The sequence below is a fragment of the Polyodon spathula genome, chromosome 3 (genome assembly GCF_017654505.1).
Source record: "Polyodon spathula isolate WHYD16114869_AA chromosome 3, ASM1765450v1, whole genome shotgun sequence".
Taxonomy (NCBI): Eukaryota; Metazoa; Chordata; class Actinopteri; order Acipenseriformes; family Polyodontidae; genus Polyodon; species Polyodon spathula.
This window is the reverse complement of record NC_054536.1, coordinates 12,868,543-12,881,710: the sequence shown is the minus strand read 5'-3', so window position 1 is coordinate 12,881,710 and position 13,168 is coordinate 12,868,543. Positions and strand designations below refer to the sequence as shown.

General features: G+C 36.2%; 1 protein-coding gene across 2 annotated transcripts in view; it reads left to right on the top strand.

Annotated features, from left to right (window-relative positions):
* LOC121312738 (reticulophagy regulator 1-like) overlaps positions 1-12,837 on the top strand; it is a 30,359-nt gene extending 17,522 nt beyond the window's left edge. For both annotated transcript variants that reach the window (XM_041244463.1, XM_041244464.1), the window contains 6 exons: positions 4,856-4,982; positions 6,148-6,232; positions 6,773-6,907; positions 7,409-7,473; positions 7,971-8,097; positions 8,430-12,837. In XM_041244463.1, the coding sequence (XP_041100397.1) occupies positions 4,856-4,982; positions 6,148-6,232; positions 6,773-6,907; positions 7,409-7,473; positions 7,971-8,097; positions 8,430-8,923 (1,033 nt within the window). In that variant the 3' untranslated portion in view covers positions 8,924-12,837. The remainder of the gene's footprint in view (positions 1-4,855; positions 4,983-6,147; positions 6,233-6,772; positions 6,908-7,408; positions 7,474-7,970; positions 8,098-8,429) is intronic.
* Positions 12,838-13,168: the final 331 nt, after the last annotated feature.

The window sequence follows — 13,168 nt, the reverse complement described above, 5'->3', positions numbered from 1 at the left end:
CTTGTATTCTACAGGATTTGTATGCACCAGTGTTGGAGATTAACACTACCTGCTATCCATTAACAGCACATATTCTCTAAGCTTTATCGAATTGTTCCAATTGTTCTGCTATGTACTAACTGTTGCACTAAGAAAATCATTTTTGTCCTTTGCTGTTCCAAAAAGCTTGTGATATGCAGTATATTTAATGCCTCTTGATCAGATAAAAGAAAATGTGCACGTTTTTTGTGACTTAAAATCCTTCACAATGTAATGCACTCCTTGTGACTTTCTTTTTTTTTTTTTGGGGGGGGGGGGGGGGGGTGCTTTAGTGAGTGGTCATTCACTTGATGCATTAGTCCACCAGTATTATAATTTGAAACTCAAAACAAGTATGCTGGATTACGCAATCTTATTCAACGCAAATGTTCTTCCTTCTTTGTATTGAGTCCTGATTTCAACAGGCGTAGACACTGCTTTTATAAAACATTTGTAGAATATCAGCAGTACAGGCAGAAAGCCTGGCAGCAAACATGACAGTGTGAAACAGTTGTAAACAAGCTTGCATACAGAATTGGATGTGATTGCTGTAAACAAAATCCAGCATCTTGAAAAGTAAATTGGTTTAATACAAAGAAGCTACTAATTATAAAACCTTATACAATGGCAAAAATTTCTGAGCTCTGATTGGTCAGCCTTGCACTAGACCCGTGATGTTATCTCAGCATAACATCACAGATCTAGTACCGGCAACCTCCTCACTGAAGACCTAGACAGACATATCAATCCACGACAACTGTCAATAACACAGAATGAATTACACAATTCCTGAAGTGAATTTTACCTTAAGAAACATGACAACTGTGGAAACCTTTTTGGCAAAGAGCCTTCAACCACGGAGCAGCTAGGAGACCAGACAGCATCTCTCAATTTTGAAAAAAAGACACATGGAGATCGACTCTGAGAGACTAGACAAGATAGAATCTGACAGAAATTAAGCATCCACGAAATGAGAAACTAACTGGGTAGTCAAGGTTTTTTGTGACTGTGTGAGTGAGAGTAACACAAATGTAGACTTGAAAACTGTCACGCTAGAACACCCTAACACAGTTCATACGACTATTTAAATACACCCTAATACAGTTCTACGAAATAGCTCCGGAGAGCTGTATGGCATAAGCAGTTACATGGGGCTCAGAGCGGGCTTAAACAGGGACTTAAATGAACCTCTCCTGAGCCATAACATTACTATACTGTCAATGTGTGTGTTCGACATATATACAAAACTTGAAGTCCTATTGTTATTAACTCACTTTAAACAGAAATAGCACTTTGTTTTGTTGTACTTATTTATCAGGGACATGTGCAATTATTACATAGATTAGTATTATCACATACAAGATGCACTGCATTATCAATTTAGCCTGTAGGCTAATTTCCATTGACAGTCCTCGGGCAGATATTCATGACAACTGTAATAAATCTCCATATTACTTCTACTCTAAACTGTAGGAAAAACCTCCTATTGAATGTTTGATTACAAATACACACAACAATAAAAGGGCAGAGCAATCAGCAGCTTACGTAGTCAAGTTACAGTACAAGTTATATCATATAAATATCCAAGATACGCCATTCAAATTCAAACACACCCTGAATAAATTAATGATTGCATACTTGATTATGTTTCAACCAAGCCTTAAGTTTATTACAAAATATTTTAAAAGGAAGGAAGTGAATTCAGTATAAAGTACCTCTAATAGAGAAAACTGTTTGGGCAAATGCTGCGCCTTTCTACTCTACAATTCCCACATACAGCTTCCCTTGTGAGTCTATTAGTCTCTTCAGAGAGCTTTATCATGAATTCATTTAAGGGTGGGGTACATAATCCATACAAAGTTAGTATATCTATTAGAACATCATAGTTAATACTTTACTACAGTTGCAAATGGAAAACAGGAACTGTTTTATGAGGCGGAATGTTATTTCCACATTTGTCTAATTTTAAAATCACTTTTAAACATATGAAAAGAGTCTTATTTGCTGTTTTTTACAGTGTGAGACATTGTATAATAGGAATGCACTCCAGGTTGTGTGTTGTTCTGGAATAACATCACTTCTTGAGTGTTGAACCCCCATCAAGGCGTGATGTTATCCCAGCACAACACACACAATGTTGCGCATTATTCCTTCAGTTACGTATAAATGCCATTAATTGGCTAGTCCCTTGCATAAATATGTACTTCAAGTTAACACAAGAACAAAACAAACTGTTAACTGGTGGGAATTTTAAATGCAGCATATTAATATAGCAGTGGTGTCATTACATATGGCAAGGTAATGACACCACTTGCCTTGCTCTCAAAGGGTGTAAATTAGGCAGCTATTTCAGGCAGACTACTTTGAAAACAGCTGCTGCAGAGTAATGCAACTGAACAAAAATCATGCAGTGAAATCTGACAGAAATATAGAACTATTACTGTCAAGTAAAGCAGTGACAGCTATACTTTCATTTAAGCCTGGTTTAATGTAAGATCAGTTTAAAAACATTCTGTGTTTTAGAAATGAGAATAACCATACAAGAAGGACTAAGTCATCCAGTTACTATGGGATCTGGCAGTTGCTGGCTGATCCATGAAAAATCTTATTTGGAGAAGCAAACAATGATTTAAAAGTTAGTTTATCTTTGATTATCATATCAATAGTCAAAAAAGTCCCATGGGGAGACAATACAGAGTTTGGTAAAGGTTTATTACACTTGATTTAAATATATATATATATATATATATATATATATATATATATATATATATATATATATATATATATATATATATATATACAGTACATTTGTTTCAGCCAAACCTCACCACCTATTTTGCCTAGTAATCTAAAGAGGCTGTGTAATTCCTTCCAGCATTCTCAGTGTATTCATTTGTCAATACTCAGTGGTCCTTGGCAGATATACTAAGATCTTAGTGTTTGAGTCGGAACCTTAGTGTGTGAAAATATCGTATAGTTTGCTTCATAAAAAATTACATCACCTGAGTGAAAATAAAATTAATGACAAGTGAGGTTGTTGGTATGCTAATAAGAGGTACAATACATGTATGAAAAAGTCGGTAACCTCTCCTTTTAATAATAATTCAAACAAAAAAAGTGAATAGTGGCGACTGGACATACATCAGTCATGTCATACTCAGTTATCAGATAATTTGTCATCTTCTTGAGACCTACAGTATAATATTACATTTTAGTTTTTCAATAACTTTCATTTTCAGTTGGTTTTAACCTGAAGCCAGTCTTAGAATTCTCGGCTATATTTCAGTAACTACGTCTTTTGGGAGTTAACTCAAGAAACAATAAACAGCAGTAGAACAATAGCAGTGTCCGTGTACAGTTTTAGTTCAGCTTTCAGTATCCTGTCAGATTCCATACGCATGCTCTCTCTGTTGCGTGTTGCTATTAATAAGCCTTACAGATTCCTGGAGATCTTGTGCTTGCTCCAAGGCAGAGAATTTTCAAGAGCTCTTTGGACATTCACAGCCATTTGTATCACCACTTTAATTTCATCTTTAAAGTTATATGTTTGTAACCATGATCCAGCCAGAGGAATGGCTACTATAACTTCAAAAGAGTCTTTTTTTTATTTTTAGTTATTTAGGTAGAGTGGAATGCACATCTTTCCAACGTATTCACTGTACACAATTATTCTAATGAACATAACTTCCAATATTGTCAAAATAACTGCTTTCTTTTTTCTCCTGACCTTATTATACAGAATGTTTTAACTACATAGCCATTGTGCTTAATTTATTCAAACTGTTCCTGACGGTATATTGATGCTTTTGTAAAATGAGACCTCAATTTACAGTGGCACTCCCACTAGTGCAGTAGTCAGTGGGTATCAGCAGCTCCTTAAGGCAGATTAAATCAATATTAAGTATGATCCACATAGATAATGCACCAACAACAAATATTGTCCAAATATAGCTGTTTGTGAAGTTGGCTGGCTGATGTTGGATGACCTTTTGTTACTGTAGTGTGCTGGAGGCTAGTATTCTGTGTTTGTGAGCTTGTATAGACAGGTTGCTGCACCTTTAGCGGTCCCAGCTATTGCTCAATACTTTCAAATCAAGCTAAGTCATAGTTGCACCAGTTGTCTGTTATCAATGTGACGAACATATCCAGTTAATGCTAAGGGATCATGTGTCCTTTCCGTGTGGACATTACTGTAAACAACGGATCAAGTAAGCTGGACAACAGGGAAAGTTACAAATTGCTAAAAAGTTTAACTTGGGCAAACATCTTCCATAATCCGTTTTGAATAGCTCTGTAGGGAACTTAACAGTTCTGTAGCTTTGTCACTATATGGCTATTTCAAGGACATCCAGTACTGATTTGAATGTCTTCTGTTTATAATGCCCATTCCAGATTCCAGCTTTTATGTCTGGACTACTTTTATTTTTTATAAGGTACCATTCATAAAACTGGACGTGTGTCCAGCAAATCTCTTGGCAGTGTCTGGCCATCCATCTAACTCTTAGCATCAATTTGTCAATTGAATTCATCAGGGAAATCAAGAGAGCTGGGTTCACAGTGGCGTAGGCATGTAGCAATTGTCAACATCGTAGCTGAAATACCCCAACTCCCTGGCAGATGGATAACACTCTCTAGCCTTACTTACTTATTTAAAGCTATCATTACTTGTATTATTGTATGTGGGGATGTGAAGTAGCATAAAGAACCCTTCATTTGACTTAAAATATTTTGCAATCATCGGTCATACTTTATAATTTGGTTGCTGTTAGGAATTTATTTTATGTTTTTTTTGTGTTTTTCTTCACTTATTGTGCTGTTTTGCTGTTGTTTTCAGCTGGGAAGTAATCGATTCCAGACAGGACAGCAGATCTGGAGACATTCAAGTTGTTTCTGAGTCATGGATGAGTTGTAGTTTATTCTTCCAGGAAATGTCCTCCTTTAAACAACAAAACCCTGGCAAGGTAAGTCCTAAGCAACACCACTCGATTTCTTTACAGTGAAATTCCATTGTATCTGTACTGGAAGGGGGAGGTGTCATTTTAAAAAAGAAATCATTGATTTTTAAAAAAGTATATACATACTGTTGGTAGGATTGTTGTTCTTTTCTGAAGTACAGCGTAATGTAAATAGCATCACCCAAATGTATTTTAAGTTGTTAAATAGCAATTTATTTTATTTATTATTTAAAAACATAAATAACAACAAGTTTCGTTCAAAACCCAATCTGTAGGTTACTGGATTTAACAATATAATCTGGATTAGATTTGTTTATTTTGAAAATACTTGAAATTACTGACAGTATCATAATCTGGGGCTATAAAGCAACGTGTACTGTATGTCGCATTCATATTTTGTTTTACATTGACAACCGCAAACTCAAATTGATGAAACTTGGTAAGGACATTTTATGGCGATAAATAGAGGCTCCTGTCCATATTTACACACATAGGTGTGTTGCACTTACATTTTTACATGTAATAGAAAAGAAGTAAAAAATAACAAAATAATGTGTTTGATTAGGAAATGCACAGTTTGTGTTAAATCCATGCCCTTACCTCTTATTAGCATTAACAGTATCACGCTTGGACCTCCTCAAAGTCTGTTAATTATCTTTTGGTATGACTAATAATTTTAATAACGCTCATTAAAAGTAAGAAATGAATTGTATAGCACTGGTTGTTATCCATATCTATGTGGAGTGTGCACACTATAAGGTGTTTTTTTTTTTTTTTTTTACATATACATGTTGTCTTAAAAACATTTTAAGCACACATTGCTTTGAAGATCTATTTATAATATATTATGATTGATTGCAAATAATCTTTAGTCAGGTTTCACAAACCAATATTACCTCTTGCAGTAGAACTTTCTAATGTTACATTAGTCCAAAATGAGTGCAAATCAGGGTCTGTGACATCAGCTGTGCATGTCTAAACATTAAGAAATTAAAACTAATTTGAACATCTCAAACTCACGTGTACAATGCCATGCCCTAATTCACCTCTAGACTGTTTAATATGTAAACTGCTGTTTAGATAGAGACTTCCCATGACTTTCCACAACTTACACGGTACAGTACATTACACACATGTATTATACAAAACCAGCTTTTCTTTGTCTCTTCAGTTTTGCCTTCTCGCCTGTAGCTTGTGTACATTTTTCGCTGTCCTTGGTCGTTGCATTCCAGGAGTTCTAATTTCCTATTTTGTATGTAAGTACCTTTTTAAGTGTGGATTCATCATGTATCGATCAGTTGATGTACATATAGTATTGAAACTAACAAGATATCTGAACAACAATTGGTTTACTAAAAAAAAAAAAAAAAAAACTGACATGATAAAAATGAAAAGTTGATTACATGAACTATCTACAGCACACTCTTGTTATATTCATTATAAAATGGCTTGGGAATTTACTGCATTCTGATTGGCTGCTGACATCCCAATCCAATATGGTTAAAGAGTGCAACCAGTAGCTTGGATCTCATTTCATTCAAGTCAGGAACATCCCACTGCCATATCCATACATTGCAGTCTGTTATATAGTGTATGCACAGTAACACGCTTGAAGGAATGGATTGCACCTCGTGCCTCACAACGCATCAGATAAGTACAACCCAAGCCTTCTTGTTTGTTAAAGTTTACATGGAACATGGGTTAGGATGTCCATTTAAATTAAATATTTCAATTTAAAAATGTTTTAACCGTTTTTCTTCTTGTTTTTTTTGTTTTTTTAAATCTAATTTTCATAGTGCTGTGTGCCTTTGTATGGCCATTGTTGTCATCTCATGAATTTGGTCAGAAATTGTACAGTAGGATCGAACCAGTTCTGCAGAAGCTGGATTTTGGCGTGGGAGATTTTCTCAAGAAGCTAAAAGAAAGACACGGTGAGTCTTTTACTTGGTTAAAGCTGAACTACATGTTTGTAAGCAGCATCGGTAATAAATTGGAACATACTGGTTTCAAGGGCTTCTTATGTCCAAGAGAGAAACAAAAATAACAAAGTGGTACAATCCATCCTGTTTCTGGTGCCCGGGAAGCAGCAGTCAGAAATTCAGCAGTCAGATTTCTGAAATTAGTGATTGCTTTGATATTCGCTCTTGTCAACTGTAAACTATTTTTTATTTCTTGACAGTATGCTCTTAAACTGATTCCAGTGTTCTTGAGTGTCTTGTCTTAAATGACCAAATGGGAATAGGGCTTATTATGAAGTAAATGTGTTCTAAGGGGGCTACCTTGTGCAGATTGCAATAGTCTCAGTTGAATTTCTGCTTATCGTCTTCTAGACAGATTTAGACTCTTCAAAAACTTCATATACTGTATACTGCACACAAGCAAATTCCACAAATCCTATTGTACTATATATATATATATTTTTTTTCTTTTAGAAAAACAAAATGTCAAAAGTACTGAAGACAACAGTGAAGCTGAAATATCTGCCCTTTGTCCTGAGGTTTGTATTCTAAGGAATTGATAATATATTAACACAGCCAGATAAAACCGTTCCTTGTGCAGCATCGGCCATTTATGGAGCTTTGTGTAGGGAAACACCTGACAAACCAAGCACATCCTGTCTTACTTGTTTCAATGTCTGTCAGATCTGCTGTCGTGCTCATCGTGACTGAACTTGCAACCGACAAGTGGTGCTTCTGTATATTACAGAATACAATTGTACAACAGATTAATAAGCCATGTGAGTGTCATCCCATTAATACAAAAATGTGCTTCTTATCACAAGTGTTTCTATTTCTATATTTATTTATTACAGTCAAGGCTACATTTACTGAGCACTTTGATAAATATATAGCACCTGTAATCTTAGTGATTCTCTGCACCCCTAGTTCCTCCCTGCAACATACAGATTACTGTTGCTGTTCATGCCTGCGTTCTTAACAGCAGGATCTTTAGAATGGGACCTATGTAAATATTTCCTACATCTCCACTGTGTAGGTGAACCCCTTAACCATGTGTAAGGAGCTCTCAGTATCTGACACAGAGGCATCTGAGATGTCTTGGACCGACAATGGAACATTCAACCTGTCGGAGGGTCACACTCCTCAGACAGAAAATTCAGATGGTAAGTCATGTCTAAAATTTTTTTTAACTTGGTATTATTATTATTATCTTTATAATAACTGAATGAATCATTAGAAGGAGATCACCCAAGCCAGTGCTAATGGAAATTTGGAAGCGCATCATTAATAAAACCCAGATGTGCTAAATATGTAAGTAAGAAATTTGAATTAAACGATAAACTTATTTTTTTTTTTATTTTAACCATTGATGCTGTTCCCTAGCCTGCTGTTCTCTGTTGACCAATGTTGTTTTGCCAAAACAGAAAGGATTTGCATTAAACCTTGATTTGATAGTATTTAGTCTGCTTATCTGTGACTCTCATGTGGATTACAGATCTTGACCGTCCAAGTGACCATGAAGAAATCTTCTGCAGTGGGCTCTCCGAGTTCCCATCTCTGGACAATGGAGCAGGAACGAATGGCGACGACGAAGACTTGAGCATTGGCCTCCCCACTCCCCGCAGCCGAACCAGGAAACCAGGGCGGCAGCACACAAGCAGCAACGACGGGCAATTCTCATTACCTCCGACTGGCGACCGGACCCTTGACCTTGTCAATGCCATGGCAGGAGAGGTCATTGCTGCTGCGGTGTCTGCAGCCATTATGGAACAGCTACGTCCCTCCCATTCCGAGACGCCCCCTCAACCCACCGCACCGGCCGTCAGCTCCAGCGAAGAAACGGACACCGAGGATGCAGACGACTTTGAACTACTGGACCAGTCTGAGCTGGAGCAGATTGAGAGCGAGCTGGGACTGGCACAGACAGAGGCAGAGACGAAAAAAGCCAAACCGTCAGGCTTTCTTTCCAATCTACTCGGTGGCCATTGATCACATAAATGCAGGTGGGGGAGGGAGGGTTACGAGGGAAAACGTGAAGTGACCATGCATACCCCACAGAAGAATATCTAGACATTTAAGAAATACGCTTGCTATATATTTGTTTTACACAGGCCTGAATCATATTAGAAATTATTGAGATTTAGGAATGGTAAATGTGTAGATTTAGCAATCTCTGTTTTAAAGAATGGCATAGTGTTTCAAACAATTTGGGAGTATAATGAATATGCCATCGAATGTCATTAACATTTTGCAACTGACTATGCCTTGTTAAAATAGCATGAATTTAAATAATGCAAATGTGGTTTCACAGGTTTAATTACCAAATGGATGTTTGTTTGCTTCCATTGCCAAATGTAAACATCATGGACTCTGTATCCATATATCAATGAACTGGCAGAAACTAATTTCAAACCATTTTACTTCCTCAAGAATGCTTGCATAGATATAATGTCTAAAGTATGGTACGTAAATTTAGGAAACCTTTATTGGGTAATATGTTGACAATCAAATACTTTTAAACCACTTTTTATTATTTATTTAAGTAATTTAATGAAAAGCTGCATTTGTTACACTGTGTAAATGGATCACATGCCCATAGGGTAACAGGGTGTAGTGTTATATATGTGGGTCGTCACTGAATAATAATGAGGCAGACACAGAGCATTGGGTGTTGACACGCCACACAGGGGCGGAGATTTCATAGCACAAGTGCTGCCACTAGGGTACCAGCAACGGTAGCCCTAGTGCCAGATTTAATAAACAAAACAAAACAAAGCTAAAAATAAAAGCTTTCCACAAGAGGCGAGCACTAGTCTCACTAAAAGAGACATCCCGCTTCAGGAACCTACTGCACTACGAAAACCCTCTCTATACACTGTCTGGGATCATCTTCCCCTAAACTAACCTACTTCTACGCTCCTGGAGTCCTGGCTCCCTCACAGCGACTCCTGGCTCTTCAAATGGCCTCGGCTGGGCAATACCTTCATGTCCTCCGTCTTGCAGTGGTAGGGTTCCGTAGTAGTTAATCCTGTGGAGCGGATGCTCTCCTCCTCGATTTCAACAAGCGCAAGCTTTCGCTCAGTGCACGCCCCCCCCCCCCCCCCCCCAGCCAGTCCGGATCTTGCGATCAGCTCATCATCGGACGAGCCTAACTGCTTAATTGGTTGCCCAGCAACGCATCTTCTGTTCCGTGTCCCAGCTACACACATTTGCGCAGGAAGCAGCGACAGGGCTCTCCCTGCCACAGTACTATATGGCGTATTTTGTTGAGTATCAAAAAGAGTGGTACAGTATACTGATTTTGTAATGGCTGTTCCACTGATCCATAGCCATATGCTTTGGAAGTAACCCTTTGTGTGAGACACATTTATTGACTCATACCTAGCACTTATCTGCTTATCGGCTAATAATGGAAAAACAGCAGTGAGGTTGTTTCATGAGCTAAACAGCTGTCATACTGAATGAAACATCCCTGCCTAACTTCATAAAAGCCAAAGTTGTTGAAAATGTGTCAATAATTTTAAAATATGCACTTTAAGCTTGCAGGAACATCCTGCAATTTTTCTGTTTAGATCGTTAAAATTGACCCACGGGTCTCAAAGACACTGGGTCAGTTTACTAATTTTAAGTAATTTCTTAATTTTTTTTCACTGTAGTGCCAGTAGGATACAAGACCTAGGAGTTGTCCATTGCGGACAGCAGCACAACTGAAGGAAATGGTGTTTGGCCTTTCACTTGTTGATTATGGGGTTTCATTGTCACAGGGCTATTTTTGATAATCTGCTGTTCTGTTTCATGTCTGCTATACAGTCTGTAACTCCAAGATGAAGAAAATATTTCTAAATTGATATAGGAATATCTGCATTATATTTTTAGTCTATAGTTTTAACAGGTTTAACCTAATTAATGTATTAACCCTTAATCACTAAGTCCTAGTTAATAAAGTAATTGTAATTAATGATTAATAGATTCTTAACAGCAAGAACTCCAATATATTCATGTTTGTTTCATTAAACCATATTTTTCAACTTTAATTTTCATCCAATTGATGACTGATCAATAAAGCAGAGACCTTACCAGTTCTCTAATGGAACAGTAGTCAAAAAGGTCCCCTTTATTTTTGTCTTCACTATCCAACTTCCTAACACTGTTGATCATTAGTCACTCAATAGACGAGAATTCCATTTTTATATAGTCTTGCATTAAAACAAACAGAAATATGTTGGAATTTAATGCTAGGTAGATTTGATTTCCAGGTATTCATTACTTAATTGTCTTTATTTGGAGCCAAGTCTATTGTTTACTGCAAAAATAGTCTATTAAAACTATTTAAAAAGCTGCATTCAAACAACACACTTTTAAATGTGTTGTGGTTCTTGATATTAAGATACTAGCCTATGTGTTGGTTTGTGTCTATCTACTTGCTTCTGGTAAAGTGACATTGGTACCTTATGCATATGCATCTGGAACAGTTGAATATTTAACAGTTGACAATTGATTCAAAACATGTTTATGCATTAAAACGCAGTTCAAAGTTGACTTGTTCTTGCTCATTTCATTTTATTTAATACATATTTTCATTGCCTTTTGCAATTACAACCATTCCCCTCAAGTTAGCATCTTATCTGCTGAAGATATTAGCCTTCACAATTCACAGTTTCTGATGTCTATTAGTGTGCAGTCAGCAAAGTGTTTTTTTTTTTTTTTTTTCTGGCTTTCTGTTTGTGCTTTCATCTTCCACAGTAAAGTGCCTTGTATTGACCTTGGTTTTTTATATATCTAGTTTCACAGACCCCAGTTAGCATTATAATCTTGGATTCCATAACTAAAGTAACATCTAGCAATCCAAGATTAGCGCTAATCAGGTTCTGTGAAACCAGCCAAGAATTAATTACGGAAAAATACCATACAAGCCAAGACCTAAACTACATACGCAGAACACAGAATGTATGTAATGTATTAACATCTGGTAATGCCTTCATGAAATTTGAAAAGAGAATTCACTTTCTAGACATGAACACAAATGAATATAAATAGGTAAGAGGATTTAAAAAAACATATTACTGTATATCGAAAATACCGCCCTCATAACTGATATCACACCATCTCTTTTCTTGTAAAGCTCCTTGTTTGAAATTAATTTAATCCAAATGACAGTTCAGCTTTAGGCAAGCAGCACTGTGAAATCGGGATTGCATATGTAACACTATAGTTTTGGTACAGCTACACCACACTGTAAATCTGAGAAGTGATTTTACTAACCCAGACACCATCCATCCACTGTTGCCTCTTAACTGTCAGGCCATACAGGATACTCCATCAAACATGTGATCCCAGTAATAAATGCCTGGGACTTTGTTAATAATAGTACTAACCCCCTCTTGCTGGTATGGTATAATTTTTTTTTTTTTTTTTAATTTATAAAACTTACATTATAATTGTGTTGATTTTGCACTTACAGGAATGAGATCTGTTTCAAACAGAATGTATAATTCATTTATCAATGTGGTAAAAAATAAAAAATAATTGCTGTTACAAAATGTATTCTAAATCTCAAACCTATTTTAACCACAATCTGGAATTTTATATCCATGAGTGGCACTTTAACAAAAAACATGTACCTTATTAATTGATAGGATATTGTGATGGTGGGGAAACAGTTACATACTGGCATTTAATAAAGAAAGCTTGTGTTTGCTGATTTGTTTCCCTGTCATGGGATGTAAGTGTGTTTTTCATCGTTTTATGTACAGCATTTAAATTTTGTTTAAGAATGTTAGCGCTGGAGTTTTTGTTTTTGAGTTTGTTTCACTGTATTCTGTTTGTTTTCTTTTATAAATAGTGTTATTACGCTCTTATATATTATTCAATGAGAATAACAATGAGAAATAAAATACTACTAGGAATATTGCTGTTGAAGTTCATTTATTATGTCATCAATCAAATGTCTAAATATAACATTTTGAAAAACCTTTCAGAGCTGCCGAAGACTTTTTCCCATTTTACGAAGTGCTGCAATTGTTACTTGTGTGTAGTAGGCTGTCTGTTTCATATTGATAATTATAAAACATACTAGGTCTCAAAGTGTGAATACTTTAGAAACTCAAATTTAAACAACAGTAGCAGATACAGCGGCTGCAGTCCTTACGTACAATGTAATGTAAGAACTTCATTTTTGGTTTGTGAATAAAAATGTGATGTTCACTGGTAAAACGTTTGACAACTGTTGACTGC